Here is a 19,113-nt window from a genome sequence, read left to right as displayed (position 1 = left end):
TGAAGTAGTGGGAAAAGTAGTGGTCTCTGTTTTAATACCAATTAAAAGTCCCAAGTTCACTGAATTTACTGCTGGGACCTTATAAAGGCTTGGCAGTGGCAGTAACACTATCCATCTCATCCTGATCTTCCTGCAGCATGAGACCTTGGGTCATGGAGCCAGGCTTCTGATCCGTGGTTAGCCCTATTGTGCCCTGAGTATGCTTTGTCCCACTGAAACAAAAACTAGTCCCTTTTACTTTTATGGAATGGACTTGTCACATGATTACAAATCCTACTTAATTAGAGCTTTAATTTCTTTCATTTACTTGTACACACTGCTCCTTTTTGATTAACTGCCATTAACTAGGAAAAAGAAAATGTCAATCTTGTTTTTAATTGAGCTATTCCAAGTAGATACCAGATGCCAGGAAGCTCTGACCAGGGGAGAATTCTCAAGGTTTACATGTAATCAGGTTCCTCAAGCATGTGTTGAGAGTTGAATTTTGAATGTGTCCTTTGCTTTTAAAAATAGATTGCAGGAAAATCCTATCCTTATTAGACATTTAGTACTTGGAATAGTTTGGTCTTGTGAAGTTCCATTCAAAGCTCTCGTAGCATTTGGCATCTTTTTCCACTTTTATCAGAGGTACTTAAATGCAGTTATTTGTCCCAAGTATTCACTCTTACCATATTAGAATTAAGCCCGTAGCTTTCTGATCTAACCATAGTCCATACTTTCTGTGAAAGAGACTTCAAATACCGAGTCATTTAATGCAATATTCATAGATTTCTTGTATGAGTAATTTTCCCTCTTTATATACTTATGTGTGTATGAAAACTAAGGTTTTTTTTTTTTAAACTATTAGTCTGTTTGCCAAATAGAAAATTTTAGTTGTATTCATAGAATGTAGAACTGGAAAGGGCCCTAACAGGTATATGGTCCAACTCTCTCGTTTTACAGATGAGGAAGCTGGAGTTCAGAAAAGGTAGAAATTGTCTAATCTCCCACAAATACTGAATAGTAGGACCAAGAAGTTCCCTTTAAATTTCAGGTTCCCCTCAGGACACTAAATTGTCTGTGGAGTAATCTCAGCGCAGATAACATGAACAGAATGTAGGTTTGGTACCCAGTTAACTAACTGCTTGTAGAGAAAAACTGTCCTTTAAGCACAATCCAAATTTCCTAGCTGGCCATCTTGGGAATGTGAGTTGTTGATTACAAAGTAGATTAAACAATAATGTGGATGGTTTAGTTCAGTCCTTCATCACTGATGGAAAAACTGTTGTAAGTATGTGCACTATTAGTTCAAAATGGTCTGAAACTGTTGAACACGTTCTCCTTTAGTTACTAACCAACTATTCTAATGAATTCACCAGAATACTCTTCTGTTATATACCATCCCCCTGCCTCAGTGCTTTCTTTATCTATTGAGAGAATAAGATCCAAAATTTCTTTGTGAAAAAGAAAAAGATCTCAAACTCTTATTTCAAAAGCAAATCTTGTACAGAATTGCTCAGGTTAGGTCTTCTGTGTTTTTAAGTTCTGAAGAGCACAATGTGTGGGAAACCAATAGCCTGTAACTTACTGGATTGCATGGGGGAGCATTCCTTTGGAGTATGTGTGCCTAAAGGTCTCTGACCTAAAAAGTCATTAATGTTTGTTTATCCAACTGCATTTCATTAAAGGAAAATTGGGTCCTGGTAGGCTTGGTCGGAGCAAGTGGGTCATTGGTTTTGTTTTTTTTTTTTTTTTTAATAGTGAAAAATGCTAATTTTATTTCCCAGAGGGGTCAATGACTAACAATACAAACTCTTTCTGGGACCCAAGTCAACCACTGTTGCCATGTCATTCCTACTGGAAGACATTGGTAGTCCTTCCATTATTGAATTGTTCTCTGCCTTTTGGAGCTTGTGTTCTCATGAATACTCTTGTTGGCTTCTATTCTTAACTTCTTAGTTTCTACTTATGGAATAAAAAAGATGAGATAACCTGTTCATTGTATAGGTAGCGGGTTGCTTTACAGTTTCCTTAAACCACAGTTGTTCCTTTTTCTCCTTTCTCCCGAGAACATTATGTCAACATTATGCAGTCAAATGTATGTGTGTTTTTTCCCCCAGGGAATATTTATTTACCTCACATGTGTCCTTTAAACAGGATAAAAATTCCACAGTAATGTAGGGGTAAGGCAGTAGCAGAGTAAAGAGCCCTAATTCTGCTCCTCTTTTTCTTTCTGAGATCTACTAGACCAAGCACACAGTATGTTAATTTACAGGGGTATTGGGGCAATTAGCAATAGATCTCCTGGACTTGGGATGGCTCTGCTCAGATTGAGAAAATTGGGTCACTTTGCAAATAAGCTTCCCCAGATAACTTGACTCTTCAGGCACAGTTTCCATCACTTTGATGATCTGGTTCATCTTGTGCTATTTTATATGTTAATTGTGTGCTGATGACCACAGATACTCAGAGCTCTGCTCTTGACAGGTTGCTGGAAGAGGAGCTCTTTACCTTGCATATGTATTCATTTGGGGTTGCAGGTCTCGTGTGCACCATGCTGACAGGCTGCCCTCTTCCTTCTCCTTGCCTCCTTAGATGAATTCGATGCTTACATCATTGTGTCTTTCGTGAACGCCACCCTGGTCCTTTCTATCGGAGAGACTGTGGAAGAAGTGACAGACTCGGGCTTCCTGGGCACCACTCCTACCCTGTCCTGTTCCTTGTTAGGGGACGATGCTTTGGTGCAGGTGAGGACAGTCGGGCCTGTTTAGTCTGTCCTGTTGCTCTGATTTAGCACTTGCTGGAAAAGTCTAACCCAAGGAGGGGTCATGGATTGATGCTTAAAATTCTTGAGATCTTAATCTCTCCTGTGTAGATTTTGGACCAGGAACTTTTCTCTAGGCCTCAATTATTCTTATCTATTAATTTATCCTCATCTTAGGCGGGCTTTGTAAGAATGTATTGGATAATTAGATTTGAATATCTTAGCTTGGGAATGCGAAATTTAAGCTATTATTTGACATGGCCTCAGTTGGGGCCTGTAAGCACTGTTTTTGTATTTTAAGATATTATTGGCTTCAGTTGGCAGTCTTTGGGTTGGGGCTTGTTTTGGGCGGGGGCCAGAATAACAAGTGTATTTCCCTTTTGTTCCTGCCTCTAGGTATATCCGGATGGCATCCGGCATATCCGAGCAGATAAGAGAGTAAATGAATGGAAGACCCCAGGAAAGAAAACTATTGTGAAGTGTGCTGTAAACCAGCGGCAGGTGGTGATTGCCCTGACAGGAGGAGAATTGGTCTACTTCGAGATGGACCCTGTAGGTTACCTTAACACTGCCATCCACTTTCCCACATAGGACTTAGTGAAGGAGCCCTGACATCAGGGTTGTGGCTGCTTAGGATTGTGGCCACAAGAGAAGAGCTGAAACCCCACTCATACTGGGTCCCTCCTGATTAGGAAGTTTATGCATATGCCTTTCCAGAATCCAAACTAAGATGTGAAGCTTCCATCTGGTTCTGACTAGCTTTAGAAAAGTCAGCCCGTTGAATAGCTTCATGCCATGCTTCTCTTGAGTTTGATTTTTGCCCTCTTCTTTTGTAATGATGCAAATTTAATTTCCATAGACTTGGCCCAGGTTTTTTTTTTTTTTTTTTTTTTTTTTTTTTTTTTTCTTTTTTTTTTTTTTTTTTTTTGCTGAAGCAGTTGGGGTTAAGTGACTTGCCTAGGGTCACACAGAGGCTACATTTAAACTCAAGTCCTGACTTCAGGGCTGGTGTTCTATACCCTGTACCACCTAGTTGCCCCTGGCCCACTTCTTATGATCATGGGTCTATTTACGATTTTCCAGAAGAAAGAAAGTTGGTGATTATTTCCTTTGAGGGCTTCAGTCTGTAGGTATTGTTACTTTGTAGTATATGCTGGGGTTTTTTGCCTCTAAGTCTTTGGATTTTCTTCAAAAATCAAGCCTTACAACTGTTTGTTAGGTCTAAGATTTTTTTTAATTGTCTTTGTGCATACTTGTATATCTCTTTGAGACCTAGAACATTTTCATAAACTATTCAGTATAAGTCAGTGAAAAAGTGTGTCTTTCAAAGGGCTTGAACCTAATGTTAGTGAGTGTCAATAGCACCAAACCTCTATGCTGATTAAATCTTAATTGTGACTATGGTCAAACTAACTCCCCTATCTCTTCATCCCCTTATGCAGACAGTAACATTCCCTTGTTCTTATGTTTGCAGTCAGGACAGCTGAATGAGTATACTGAGCGAAAGGAGATGTCTGCAGATGTAGTATGTATGAGTTTGGCGAATGTGCCTCCTGGGGAGCAACGCTCTCGTTTCCTGGCTGTGGGACTGGTAGACAACACTGTTCGAATCATCTCTTTGGACCCTTCGGTGAGTGACTTCTTTGTCTCAGGAATAGATTGACACTTGACCTAAGGGTCATCCCAAGTCTAAATTTCCCTTAGAGGTACAGACCACCCTGGGATTCATTGTGGAGTGGATCATGGGAATCTGTGTGCTGTTGGTGACATTGGCAAAGAGTTTGTGGCTTCTTTGTTAGTCTAGCCCCATTCTGTTATTTTTGTTTTTAAACAGGTAGCATGGAGCCTTATCTTTGTAGGGAACTAGAAAAGTTGCAAGTTAGCACAGTCATTAAGGAAAAAGAAGCCATGGTTCTCTCGGTCCTGAGGCTCTCCAAGCTGCTGGAGAACCTCAGGCTTTCTCCAGACACAGTCCTTCTTGACAGCATCTTTTCTCAAGGGAGTCATTCCTTGACATTTGGACTTATCCTGTCCTTTCCATCTCTCTTAGGATTGCCTCCAGCCTCTGAGCATGCAGGCCCTCCCAGCTCAGCCAGAATCACTGTGTATTGTCGAGATGGGTGGAGCTGAGAAGCAAGATGAGCTGGGGGAAAGGGGCTCCATTGGCTTCCTCTATCTAAACATTGGGCTGCAGGTAAGGAGCTCGAGGGCTCTGCATTCATATTCTCTTTATTCAATTGTGTCTCCAATGACCCATCACTAGGGGTAATCACCCAGCTGAAGAGGATGGAGAAACTTAGGTCATCCCTTAGGGGAGGGCTCCTTTGTGGATTTCCTGTTCTGCTCTCCAGCCAATCTGCAGGGAATAACTCAGGATGCAGGCTTGCATTCATGGAGTTTGGCGCTCCATTAAAAGAAATCTGTTCTAAAAACATCTACTGAAAATGTTTTTGGGTCAACATTCAGGTCAGAGTAAAAAGACCCAGGGCCCCTTCCAGAGTTCCCACACTAGCTTATGGGGCCAGGACCCCTAGGGTGTAGATGAGCTTATTGTAGAACAAGCTGCCTTGTAGCTGGGTTGTTCAATTAGCAGTTCCCAGAGAGTGTAGCGACTTCTCTGCTCAGGGGACACAGCAGAAGCTCCAGAAGGCATAGTGTTGTGCCCATGTTGGTTTGCATTCTGCACCTTTATTAAGTTACTCAGTGTTTTAAGAATTCATTTGTTGGTTTTATCCTACTTTAACCCAGCCCTTAATCTGTCAGCTAGGCAAGGATGCTTGTGAGCAAGAACAGAGCTGTGTCACCCCACCCCCACAGAGGCTGTCTTCTTGCTTTGAGAACTAACTAAGCAAAGAAACTCCAAGAAGGGGCTGGGATCTACACAGGGATTTTCCCAAAATGAGTTTTGTTGTGTCACCATAAGTCATCTTTCTGTTGTAATCACAAACTGCTCCTTTCCTCTGCTCTTTTGCTCAGAATGGTGTGCTTTTAAGGACTGTTCTAGACCCTGTCACTGGTGATCTGTCTGACACCCGTACAAGATATTTGGGTTCTCGCCCCGTGAAGCTTTTCCGAGTGCGGATGCAGGGCCAGGAAGCAGTAAGTGCCTGTGAAATCCTACCTACACCCTCCCAGAATGCCCCACATCCTGACCTGTGAGCACAGGGCTACTGTCTTTAACAGGCCCTTTCACTTTTGGACATTCTTCAAAATTTTATAAAATGATGTGATACCATCTTCTGCAAGAGCTCCTTGGAAGTTAGGGCAGTTTACCTTGGCATTAAGTTTGCCTGACACTCAAGGGGCATTTTTCTTCATTCAGGTTTTGGCTATGTCGAGTCGCTCGTGGCTAAGTTATTCTTACCAGTCCCGCTTTCATCTGACCCCCCTGTCCTATGAGACTTTGGAGTTTGCATCAGGCTTTGCATCTGAGCAGTGTCCTGAGGGCATTGTGGCCATCTCTACCAATACTTTAAGGTGAGTTTTGCAACCCAGTAGGAGTACTGAAGAAGTCATCTACCGAAATGTTGATACAAAAGTGTGAGAAGAAGGTAATAAGAGTTTTTGTTTTCCAGGGTCTGCTCATGTAGTTGAAAGCCTTAGAGTGTTGGCTCCTCAGAAATTCTAGTGTCATGGAGCCAAGTTTCAATGTTTGGAGTTTCAGCTTTTATTTAGCATCCTGAAGCCAAGTTTTAGTATTAACAAGGCAATCCAGCCCTTCTGGAATCTCATAATGGCTCCCCGTTGCCTGCTGAAGAAAAGCCAAACTCATTAGCTTGGCATTAAAGCCACTCTATGGTCTAGCCATAGCCATCTTTTTAAGCATGTCTATCATTGTACCCCTGTGTAAACACTGATCACCAAAGGTAACATGCCATGCTCTCCAACTTTGTTCACATTGCCCCCCTCTACTGGGAATTTTCTCATCCTCGTTTATTGAAATTCTGCCTATCTCTAAAGGCTCAGCTCAAACTTCCAGATTTCTCTAGCCAGAAAGTCGTCTTCTTCCTGAACTTGTCTAACCATAACTCCATTTTGTGTATGTTTCTCTTTGTTATGAGTGTATGAATCTTTTCCCTATTGGGTCTTAAGCTCTTTGAGGAAAACAATTTCTTAGTTGTATTTAGGTATGCATAATTCTCTTATTTCGCTATTTGTCATGCTGTCTTACATGTATTTGTCCCAAAGCACTTGATACAGATTTTAATGTGTAATTGGCACTTAATTTTTATTGAATGAAAGGTCCCAGAAACTTGACATTAGAAACTGTTAGTAATAGAATTAAAATAGAACGAGCATGGAATTGTTCTTTAAAGCATATGACTGCTTTTGTATTAAGCCCAAAGCTACTGTATTTTCTAAAAGACTGGACTGACAGATCATTGTCATTCCTCCTGTGCCCATTCCTTAGTGGGGGCAAAAGAGCTAAAAATGAGACTGTAAGAAAGTAACAGGGTGACTTTGGGAATTAAGTTGATAGTGCTTTCTTTTTTCATATTCTTAATGTATGTGGTAGTTGAGGTTGAGATCATTAGAAGAAAAAGGGATAGACAAATCGGGAAATTTACTGGATTATGATTCATTGAAATTGTAACAGTTTAAGAAGGACCATGAAGATAAAGTTGCTTAGAGAACAATCAATGGCTTGATGTGAAGAGATTTCTCCATTGTTAATGGGGAAATCTTGTGTATTTTCTTTTTATGTGAGGCTGTCCACCCAGTGAGATTAAATAGGCTCATTTTACAAGATCATGAATATATATGCAGGGTCAGATATGCTCACAATACACACACATATACAACTCAGAAACGGGATTTCCCATTTTTTTTTAAAGAACATCATAGATATCTGTATTACCAGTTTAGTATGGAGCAAAGTTTTGGATATTTGGAGTAGTAAGATTATAGGACTATTTTGAGGTGATGGATAAGTCACCAAACCTGTAGTGATGCCCAATTATACTGACAGGGACTGTGAGGTTGACTTTAGGATAGAGAATCAGCCCAGTTTAAGTCTTGTGCATCAAAGTAATCAGAAAACTTGCCCAAGAGTCAAGTGCCCTTTTTGTCTTTAGGGAGTACAGAATACTAATGGAAAACTAATTCTGTGCTTCCCTTGAACTAATCCTTGCGTTCTAGAATGAATGCTTGCTGTTAAAAGTGTGTCCCTTTGTTCTGCTACTTGTCAAAATGATGGTGGGCTGACCTGCCCACATGTGTCCTTGAAGTTGACAGCTCCCCTGAAGACTGTCTTCTAAAGGTGAAATCATTGGTATTTATTGAAGGACCTGTTCTGATTGTACAAGGAGTTGGGGTCAGCACAAATGCGCCCAGTGTTTTCAGGTCATTTTAATTTCAGAATGTGTCCTTAGTATTCGCAGTGGTGAAGAAAATGTTATTGTTATGATGGCCTTGGGCCCATGGAGCAAAGGCACTGAAGAGGCCACTGCTTGGAGAGGTTCTTTATATAGGAGTCCCTGGATAGCCTTATCTCCCCAATCCAGCATCCTTTATTGGTTTGCTATTTATTGTCAGTGTTAGAGGCAGGTATAAATGGCTGCTGGGCCTCAGCTTTGATAGATCTGGATCTATCCCAACCCCAGTTTCTGAGTGTATATTTCTCTTGAGTAGATCACCCATTCATTAGCTGCCCTGTCTTTCCTTCTAGGATTTTGGCTTTAGAGAAGCTCGGTGCTGTCTTCAACCAGGTAGCTTTCCCTTTGCAGTACACTCCAAGAAAGTTTGTTATCCACCCTGAGAGCAACAACCTTATCATCATTGAGACCGATCACAACGCCTATACTGAGGCCACAAAAGCACAGAGGAAACAGCAGATGGCAGAGGTAATGATCCCTCCTGCCCTTGGAGAGGCCCTGGGATGGAGCACTGACCACCAGATATGGCTGGACCTACTTGCTGTTGGAGGTGCATCTTTAGGCCAGCTGTCTAATGACGGGCCCAAAGAGCTTCACTGATTTGTCCATGATCACCCAAGAGTAAATATATAATAGATCAGAGGGTTCCGATCTAGGACTTGGGCCTTGGAACAACACAATTAACCCCCAAGCAGGCTAAGGCTATTGCTGTGTGGGGGACAGTCGAAATTTGGCCTGATCAAGACAATCAGTTTCCATTTTCCTCAGCACCACTAATACTCTTTCTCCATGGGCAATACTATAGCCAAATAGAACCACGCTGTACCCTGGAATAAAGGCAAAAGCGTTTCATTTAGGGAAGCTGTATTGCCAAAATAAATTCCTTCCCCGTTTCCCAACACAGTTTTGTTTCTTTCCTGATCTTTTATAATATCTTCTTCCTTTCTTCTCCCTCAATTCGACATCTATTCACTTTTTTCTGGTTCTTGCCTTCCATTCTATACTGTAGGAAATGGTAGAAGCAGCTGGGGAAGATGAGAGAGAATTGGCAGCTGAGATGGCTGCTGCCTTCCTGAATGAAAATCTCCCAGAATCCATCTTTGGAGCACCCAAAGCAGGCAATGGACAGTGGGCTTCTGTGGTCCGGGTAATGAATCCCATACAAGGAAACACACTGGATCTTGTCCAGCTGGAACAGAATGAGGCCGCTTTTAGGTAAGGAGCTAAGAGGCTATAGAGTTGCTGGATGGGGCTGAAGAATCCTGCCTTGAGTCTTAACCCTGAGGCCTTCTCTGTCCACAGTGTGGCAGTATGCCGGTTCTCGAATACTGGTGATGATTGGTATGTGCTGGTGGGGGTAGCCAAAGACCTCATTCTGAACCCCCGATCCGTGGCTGGAGGCTTTGTCTATACCTATAAACTTGTGAACAGTGGAGAGAAACTGGAGTTTTTGCACAAGGTAAGAAAGAACCCATCTCAGGAAACTTTTCCCTATTTGAAAAAAATCCTATACTTTGTACTGGCACTCCTTGTTAGTTTAGGACTATTTTAGTGACTGACCAAAGCTCCCTCCTAAGAAGACAGTGTCTGTTAGTCTCTGTGTCATGCGCGCGCGCACACACACGCTACCACCACCCCCAAACCCCGACCCCGCCCTCCCTCAGGAAGTCACCAATGCTGCTGGGAATGAGCTGCCTACGCCAGGGCAAGACAGGTTGAATTGGCCCCTTGTTTATTGGTCTGGCTCATTTCAGCAGTGCCTGACCCAAGACCAAAGACATGGTATTGCCAGACTTCCCCAGACTTGGTGGATGTGATGCCTTTTCTTTATCTTGCGTTTTCTCCTCTATGTGATGTTAACCCTTTTTATAATGGGATTCAATGAATTTCATTTTCAGATAGAAAAGGTCAAACCTAGACAGAGTAGTGAAAGTACCCAGTTTCCTCTAGGTTTTCTGGGGAGATTCTCCTCCCCACTCCCACCTCCCAGCCCAGCACTTTCTGTTATTTGACAGCAGCAGCTGAACTCAACCACGTTGACATTTCCTCTCTAGAAGACTCCTTTGAAATTGAGGTCAGAATTCTCAGATTCTGTTCTTGGTTAGATCATCAATTTCCTTGATGACTCACAAAATATGAAACTTTAGTACCTTTGTTTCCCATTTGCAAAAAAGAATTCTGTGTGATTTAAAGCAGATACTAAGCAAATTCCCCTTTTGGAAAAAATATTTTAGACAAAACCATGACAGTATAGTGATCTATTTCTCAAATTAGCAAAAATTCTAGTTGGCACGCATCTTCATGCCATGTGCTTGGGATACGTAGGAGGATATAAATCTTTGGAACTTAGAGCCAAAGCTCATGACTGGAACTGGACATCTGACAAGAGCTATCAGTCAATTGACAGGAACTAATTAGGTGTCCACTACTGGCAGACATTGTGCTAGGTACTGAGGAGCCAAAGAATGAAAGCCACAGAAACAGAACTATATAGAGACTAACTGCAACTAGATATCTTTGTTTTAAAGAAGTAAAAAAAAGTAGGCAGGGAAAATAGCCTGACAGAGGCAAAAATGGCAGAATTTTCATTAAAAATGTGAGAGGAACCAGGGAGGGAAGTAGTACTTGCATGGCCCCTGGCATTAGGAAGGTAGAAAGGAAGGAGGAAGTGATGGAGGGAAGGAGGGAGAGGGGAGAGAACAAAAGTGAGAAAGTATAAGGGAGTTGAATGCAAAGTTATTTTGCAAGAGTATATTTGTAAGATATGGTTTTCTTACATGGCATGCAGTAAATGCCATGCTCAAATTGTTGTACACATAGGTTATTGGCCTTTGTTTTTTGGGGGGGGGAGCTATGACAAGCCGAGCTGCTGTGATTGTGTACACAAAGCACTTAAAACTGTTTAACAATTCAAATCAGCCTTTATCAAGTACTTACTACGGCCAGCCACTATGCTAAGTGCTGAGGATACAAAAAAAGGGCAATAGAGAGGCTGACTTGGAGAGAATCTACAGGGTGGGAGTGCCAAAAGCAAAAAGGCGCTTCCTTGCAGGAGGTGGGATTTTAGCTGGAGCCTAAAAGAAGCCAGAAAATTCCAAGCTGGGGGACAGTGGATGGGAGTGTCTAGGGAGGGCAGCATCATTGGGTCTCTGAGTATGGGGCAGGGAATGCAATGTAGGAAGGCTGGACAAATGGGAATTCCCAGGAATGAGTCTCAGTTGGGGAATGAGGAAAGGTTTGCTGCTGAAGATGGTACTTGAGAAGTGTGTTTCCTTCTTTTCTTTCTTGTTCAGACACCAGTGGAAGAGGTCCCTGCAGCCATTGCCCCATTCCAGGGCAGAGTATTGATTGGTGTGGGAAAGCTGTTGCGGGTCTATGACCTAGGAAAAAAGAAGTTACTGCGAAAATGTGAGAATAAGGTAAGATGGGGGCTCAGGGTAAGGGGCGGAAAGGATGTGGGTTAGGAATGTTAGGGAGAAAGGTGAGTTTGGGTGGTGGGTGTAAGCACTAGTCCATGGTTCTCTTAAAGGGCTATTCCAAAATGCAATTCCTAGATATTGGGTAAAGGTCTTTCTCGGGAAAGTTAGGAAGGTGGATTCATGTACCAAGAGGAAATAACTTCAGAATCTGTTCACAATCTTGGTAATAGAGTTTAAGATATAGATGTAGTATTTCTAGTTGCAAAAGAGAGGTCAGTCCACCACCACCCAATCATCTGTTAGCAGCCTTAGAGGTGATGTGCTGGAGGACCAAACAGACCTCCACTGGGTACCCTTTTCAGGGCTGTGGAGAGTTCCTAAGCTCTGGTCACTGTGTGCTCAGGACTTCAGGCCTAAGACTTTGTGGGTATCATGGTTGGGGCTGGATTTTAAGCCCTGTACATGCTGCTGTTAGGGAAATCTCTGCTTGAGCTTGGGGATTCACTCCTACCTCTGTCTCCTCTCACAGCACATTGCAAATTACATCTCGGGTATCCAGACTATCGGACATCGGGTTATCGTGTCTGACGTCCAGGAGAGTTTCATCTGGGTCAGATACAAGCGCAACGAAAACCAGCTCATCATCTTTGCCGACGACACCTATCCCCGTTGGGTCACGACGGCCAGCCTCCTGGACTATGACACCGTAGCTGGGGCTGACAAGTTCGGCAACATTTGTGTAGTGAGTCCTCACAGGATGACTTTAGCTGGGCGGGCGACAGGACAGTGAGGCTGAACCTTTGAAATGGGCTCATCCTTGGTTTTTAGTTCAGAAGCATTTTCGTCAACTCCCCTTGCACACCAGTGTTATTTATGCAGTCATAGATTTATTGATCTAATGGCCTGTAGCTCGTACTTGCTGGTTTTGTTAGAATTTTTGCTTTGTCTACATTTGCCTCATTTCTTGAATGTGCACATGCTCAAATTCCTGATGATCTTAGAGCCGGCTTGTAGTGCAGAAGAGATGTCTGAGTGTCCCTTCTCCCGGTAGGTGAGACTCCCACCCAACACCAACGATGAAGTGGATGAAGACCCGACAGGAAACAAGGCCCTGTGGGACCGAGGACTTCTCAATGGAGCCTCCCAAAAGGTGAGGTTCTGCACCCCTCCATATGCGCCCACCTAGGGGTGGGTTTAATTCTTGGCACTCAGAGTGCTCCAGAGCACTTTGTATGGAGGCCAATGAAATAATCTCTCAGTCATGCCAGTTTCCTTGGGGAAGAGGATATGGTTTTCTTAGAGGATCTTTCAGAATGCTGCACATTGGCCTTTATTTCCTGCTCTCTTGCATGATACCACACTTGATACAGAGAGAGAGAGAGTGTGAGTATGTGTCCATGTGTGTGTGTCCGTCCATCCCCAGAACTATGGCTTTATTGGTGTCAGGAATTCCCAGGAATGAGTCTTTTGTGGTTGAGTTAGTCACCTGGCTTCAACTTAGAGTTTTTGCAAATTGTGTGGGGCTCTGAGAGCAGCTTGATGATTAATTATGGCCACATAGCTAATTTGTTTTGAGTTGAGGCTGGAGACTGGCTGTGCAGCCTTTCCCTCCCTGGTTCCCCTCACATTCTTAACTGAAATTCTGCCATTTTTGCCTCTTTGGGACTGTTTTTCCTGCCTATATACGTGTATACCTAGTTGCAGTCGATTTCTATAAAGTTCTGTTTCTGTGGCTTTCATTTCACTTAGTTTGGGTTTTTTGCATAATAACCTTGAGACCAGTAAATGCCATGCTCAAATTGTTGGACACATAGGTTATTGGCCTTTTTTTTTTTTTTTTTTAGCTATTACAAGCAGAGCTGCTGTGATTGTGTACACATAGCACTTTAAACCTTTAAACTATTAAATAACAGTTCAAGTCAGCCTTTATCAAGTACCTACTATGCTAAGTGCTGAGGATACCAAAAAGGGCAATAGAGAGGCTGGCTTGGAGAGAATCTACAGGGTGGGAGTGCCAAAAGCAAAAAGGCGCTTCCTTGCAGGAGGTGGGATTTTAGCTGGAGCCTAAAAGAAGCCAGAAAATTCCAAGCTGGGGGACAGTGGATGGGAGTGTCTAGAGAGGGCAGCATCATTGGGTCTCTGAGTATGGGGCAGGGAATGCATTGTAGGAAGGCTGGACAAGTGGCAAGGGCTCCTTATGAAGGGATTTTGATTCTCTGAACTAATAGAGAGGTACAGGAGAGGAGTGGATGGGAGGGCTAGATGTGGGTAGGTAATGTGGTTACATCTGCACTTTAAGAAGATAAATTTGGATGGACTCAGGTGGGGATAAACCAAAGGTAGAGAAGGGGAAAATTCAGGTGGGGGGCAACCATAGGGGTTGGCCTTATCAGGGAAGAAATGTCTACAGAGGCACACCCTTAGAGCAAAAACAAAAAAAAAAAAAAACAAAACTTTTTTTTTTACACATACGGCATTTTTATATTATTTTATTTTATTTTTTAATTCTTGGAGGCTAGAGCATTTGGAATGGAGTTCTTCAATTTTTTGGACCCTGCTATCTGGCCAAAATCATTCTTCAAAGCTAGCTTTACTAAAAATACAGAAGCCTGTTACCCCCCGGCCTAGGGTAGTTTAAAGTTTTCTTGAAATTTCATTTTTCTGATGATTAGGGAAACTTGGGCATCTTTTCTTTTCTTTTTTTTTTTTTTGCTGAGGCAATTGGGGTTAAGTAACTTGCCCAGGGTCACACAGCTAGACAGTGTCTGAGACCAGATTTGAACTCAGGTCCTCCTGACTTCAGGGCTGGTGCTCTATCCACTGCGCCACCTAGCTGCCCCTTGGGCATCTTTTCATGCTATTGATAGCTTTTTGTTTTTTTCTGTAAATTTTCTTGCCATTTGACCATTGCAGAGTATATATAGTTATCTTGAAGATCTGCATCAATTTGGAATGTCAGGGTTTTTAGCTAATGTAATTTGCTTCAAACATTCCCCATCCTCTTTCATTCGCCAAGAGCCCTTCATTTGAAGAGTAAAGCTCACCTCACCCTCTTGAGAATTGAGACTATTCTCAGTAAGCCAGAAGCAGACTGTAATAAAAGGACATAAATGGGTATGATTCTGTTTGCAGGCAGAAGTAATCATGAATTACCATGTTGGGGAGACAGTGCTTTCCTTACAGAAGACCACGCTGATTCCAGGAGGCTCAGAATCTCTTGTCTATACCACCTTGTCAGGTGGGATTGGGATCCTTGTGCCTTTCACATCCCATGAGGTGAGAATACATGATTGCTTGAGATTTCTTCCTTTGAGGAATTTCCTGAGCTACAGGGAAGCCCCTTCCTAAAAGAATAAGTCTCGTCAGTGGTTCTTTCCCACTTAACAAATCTTTAGACTTCTGTCTCATTTCAACAGCCATGGTCTGTTCACTGGACTATTTGGTAGAGTGGGTGAGATGGCCTGATGAATAAGGTCAGGAAGCTTTCCTAATCTTGGTAAACAGAAGGGTTATATGGATGAGTGCCTCAAGTCTCTATCCCCATTGAGCTTCTACCTAGGTAGAAAAATGAAAAAACCTGAACCCTTGCCCTCACATTGAAAAGAGACCATTAGTCAAGTGATTTTGTGCTTCTTTGTTTGTAGGAACAGTTTGCGCCAAGACCTTAGTTTGTATGCTCATTGAAGCCAGAGGCCTCTCAGTCACAGTGCCTCCTTTCTCAGACTTTTTCGGGAAAATCTAGGCCCTCACTAGGAATTACTCTCCCTGCCCCAAAGAAGCATGTTGCTTTTGGAAGCCAAAGCACATGTATTGAGGACAAAGAGAAACCAGGGCTCATCATCTACTTGTTTTCTCAGCCTCTCTTAATCTAGGATCCTAAATTGTAGGATTCATTTTTCTTGTTTTCTGTTTCTTTCTCAGGATCATGACTTCTTCCAACATGTGGAGATGCACCTGCGGTCTGAGCATCCTCCTCTCTGTGGAAGGGACCATCTCAGCTTCCGCTCTTATTACTTCCCTGTGAAGGTAGGCCTGCACTGAGAAGGAACTCCCTTTTTGTCATCCCTTTTTCTAATTCTATTTGACTTGTGTCCACTTTTCTCTATCATTGAAACAACTTGAATTCTTCTTACTGAATGCTCCTTCCTTTAGGAATCCAAATAATTTTGAATGATTGAATAGAGAAAGGCAGGTATGAACATAGATGTGGTTAGAGAGAGCCTTCTGTGGACATGGGAGTCTACATTCATATCTGTTTAATTAATAAGGTCCTGTCTTCTGGAGAACCATAATCCATAGTTTTACATCATAAGTTTTTTCCTAGCCCAAACTCTATGAAGACTCTGGAGCTTTTTCTCTTCTCTACCCCATACCCAGAAACGATTCTTCTAACTCCATATCCCTTTCCTAGGAAACACTGATCTTGACCATCATTAAGGGCCAACTTAACAGGCCTAGCTGTAGCATGGGATTTTCTAATAACACCTCCAGAACTAGGAGTAACCTCAAAGACCATCTAGTCTGATCTGTTCGTTTTACAGGGGAGCAAACTGAGGGAGGCCTAGAAAAGTTAAACATCTGAGAGCACACAGAGTGATATCAGAGGTGGCATTTGAACCCTCACTATCTTGGATTAAGAACCTTTCTCATCTTCATTTGCCCGGAGCAGTTGTTCAGATGTAGCTGATCTTCTCTTCCTTCTTTTTCAGAATGTGATTGATGGTGACCTTTGTGAACAATTCAATTCAATGGAGCCCAACAAACAGAAGAATGTGTCAGAAGAATTGGATAGGACACCGCCGGAGGTCTCAAAGAAGCTGGAAGACATCCGTACCCGCTACGCCTTCTGAGCCCAACAGTGGACTTGCCCCCAGGCATGTCAAAGACTATGTTTAAAAAGAGTTCTGAGGACTTGCAGGTTATTGTTTACCCCCTCTTCCCTCCTTTTTTGCTTTGTGATCACATCACTTTGATCCCGTGGGACAGGAGGAAGGGGCAGTTACAAAGATCTTGAAACATTTCAAGTGAGAGTGGATTCCATACACTCTGCGGTGATGCGTGGCCCTGGCCTGGCCTGGGATGTCCCCTCAGTCCCAGACATCTTCCCTGCTTGGATTGCCTTCCCCTCCCAGCCGTGCCCTTCATTTTTGTACACACCCTTCATTTTTAACTGGTTTTCTTGTAAATACAGTTTTGTACAATGTTGACTTTAGAAGGGGGTGAATGGGGATTGTTGGAGAGAGCTGAAGTGGGATTGGTTATATAATACAAACACCATGAATTATACCATTCTGGATCATAAGAAATACAAGCCCATTCTTTTTAAAAGCAGTCTCATTGTTTTCCTTGTGGCTTAAAACTGGGGTCCATAGGTAGGGATATATTTCACCCAACAGCAAGATTTTAGCTGCAAGAAGTGAAAAGAATTTTTTCTTTTTTGGTGCCTTATTGCAGTAGTCTTTCCGACTATTCCCTTCTAGGTTTTTCCATACTTTCCTGCCATTAGTGTCTAACGTAGGCCACAAGCTATTTTGCAGTCTACAGATTGAGTGGAGGTTCTAACATACTTATCATTATAAGGCAGATTGAGCAGGCAACATGACGTCTTCCCATTGGTTTATTGAGTTCAAGTTATCTATTAGTTAGATGGATTTCTTGTCTTTTTCCCCATCCTAATTTTCTTCAAACTTTTATAGTTGGGGAAACAAAGTCAACCTGTTCCCTTGACCCTGTACTGAGAAAATGCTCTCCCCACCCGTTCCACCATGGGTCCCCATTAAGATTTCACACACACAGACCACCCCATGATGGCTTTCAGTCCCAGTGCTTGCAAGGTAGCCAGTGACATTGGGTGTGGTGACAAGTCCTGGAAGTCACCGACTTGGAACCAAAAACAAAGCAGAAGGGCTCCTGTTAAAAGGAGCCTAGTACCTTCTCCCCACTGGAGCTGGTCGTCAGCAGCCATGTCATTTCCATTGGATTCTGTGGTCTCCAGATGCAATGAAAAATGGCCCGTCAGGAAGAGGTGCAGAAGAAGGCATCGGGGCGGGACTTGCCACAGGCCTTTTGGAGTCAATGCCATTCTTTCATGGTATTAAGGAATGGTACAGCCGGCTGTCCAGGGTCCCCTCAGCGCCTCTCGTCCCTCCGCTTCTGATTGCAGGGAGGAAGGTAATTTTTTTTTCTGATTTATGGAAAGACCATGGTCCCTACATGGTGTGCGCTGTCATGCGGCTGATGGCCAATGGCCTTTGCTGACGGGCTGGCTGGATTTGGGATTGTTAAGAGAGACTGCCGCACTTTACGGCCAAAAAACGGTTGCTGCCTTGAGTTTTAACATCCCTTCCCATCTGCCATCCTTGATCTAGGGGAACTCATGATGGCCCCAGAAGGAAAGCAGAGCCCAGTTTTCCTCCTCTGGCTGCAGTGCCCCCCCTCTCGTTGAAGTCTTTGTCTCAGGCACATGAGCACTGTCTTCTGCTACCAATCTTTCCTAACTAAGGGTTGACCTCATTCCTCATTTGGTTTTTCCCACTATCAGAAGGGTCATTCGCCTTGTTTGTTTATTAATTATGTATGAAGAGAGGGAACATGTTGCCTCAGCATTGACCTAAGGAACTTGAAATCCTACCCCGTCATTCCCTTCCTCTCCTTGGGGAGGCCATTTCCTCACTTGAGAATTTGGTTTGTATGAATTAGTCGGGTTGATGACTTCAACCTAAAGCATAAATAGTTCTCTCTGGGCCCACACTGCTGCTGTCACTAGGAACGGGACATCCGTCTGGAAGACCAGAATAAGGGAGCAGGGCTAAAGAAGGACCTGGCTTCCCCGTGGGCACTCCTTCAGCAGAGGGGAGCCCTTGTGCGACAGATGCGAGGCCGCTTCCACCCCATTCAGAGGACTGCTGCAGACCCGACTTCTGCCCCTGCTCACAGCTGTTGGGCATTTTACTTTGTGAATATTCCAGCCCGCTCAGTGGATTTGGTCGAGCAAGTTGTCCAACAGCCAAAGCAGGAGCTGTGATTCAGCCCCAAATCTTTCCATTACTCATGCATCCTGTCCTCTTAAAGGAAGCTCTGCTAAGGGTCTTGTCTCTGTTCCATGTGGGGCCCAGCGTTAAGTGAGCAACTTTAATGGGCTCCCAGTGGTGTCAGAAAACTTGAGCTTTCCTCAACCATGAAAATATTCTCATCTATTTGTCCCGTTCCCTTCCTCCAGTAGTCATCTATCTAGAGCACCAAGAAAGTCTCAAAATCAGTCGCGGTTTTTCCTCAGAGCTGGTATTCTTCAGATATTGTTTCTTTATGAAGTTCTTCCAAAAAAAAACTCCTCCACAAGTGGCAATAAAAGTTGGAGCTGTGGGTGCACCTTGTTGATCTTTGAGGTTGGTCCTGAATCAGCCGTCACCGGGGCTGCACAGCTCAGGGCTTGGCTCCAGAGGGCAGAGCTGGGAGCAGCAGGCCCCAGCTGCTAAGGGAACTATGGGTGAAATGACTCCATTTTTGGTCAACCATTTCTTCCATGTCTGGAGCATGATGCTGTTAAAGGATGGATCCTTTGGGGATCTGGCATATG

General features: G+C 43.3%; 1 protein-coding gene across 1 annotated transcript in view; it reads left to right on the top strand.

Annotated features, from left to right (window-relative positions):
* SF3B3 (splicing factor 3b subunit 3) overlaps positions 1-16,865 on the top strand; it is a 34,086-nt gene extending 17,221 nt beyond the window's left edge. Inside the window, exons 12-26 of the mRNA XM_051974621.1 lie at positions 2,575-2,726; positions 3,140-3,295; positions 4,218-4,373; positions 4,794-4,937; positions 5,720-5,842; positions 6,066-6,220; positions 8,412-8,586; positions 9,128-9,333; positions 9,421-9,577; positions 11,412-11,537; positions 12,067-12,279; positions 12,589-12,687; positions 14,670-14,813; positions 15,459-15,563; positions 16,247-16,865. Of these exons, the coding sequence (XP_051830581.1) occupies positions 2,575-2,726; positions 3,140-3,295; positions 4,218-4,373; positions 4,794-4,937; positions 5,720-5,842; positions 6,066-6,220; positions 8,412-8,586; positions 9,128-9,333; positions 9,421-9,577; positions 11,412-11,537; positions 12,067-12,279; positions 12,589-12,687; positions 14,670-14,813; positions 15,459-15,563; positions 16,247-16,387 (2,252 nt within the window). The 3' untranslated portion in view covers positions 16,388-16,865. The remainder of the gene's footprint in view (positions 1-2,574; positions 2,727-3,139; positions 3,296-4,217; positions 4,374-4,793; positions 4,938-5,719; positions 5,843-6,065; positions 6,221-8,411; positions 8,587-9,127; positions 9,334-9,420; positions 9,578-11,411; positions 11,538-12,066; positions 12,280-12,588; positions 12,688-14,669; positions 14,814-15,458; positions 15,564-16,246) is intronic.
* The last annotated feature ends 2,248 nt before the right edge of the window (positions 16,866-19,113 follow it).

The sequence above is a fragment of the Antechinus flavipes genome, chromosome 2, assembly GCF_016432865.1.
Source record: "Antechinus flavipes isolate AdamAnt ecotype Samford, QLD, Australia chromosome 2, AdamAnt_v2, whole genome shotgun sequence".
In the NCBI taxonomy this organism is placed as follows: Eukaryota; Metazoa; Chordata; class Mammalia; order Dasyuromorphia; family Dasyuridae; genus Antechinus; species Antechinus flavipes.
Note: the sequence above shows the minus strand (reverse complement) of the source record. Positions and strands in the feature narration are given on the sequence as shown.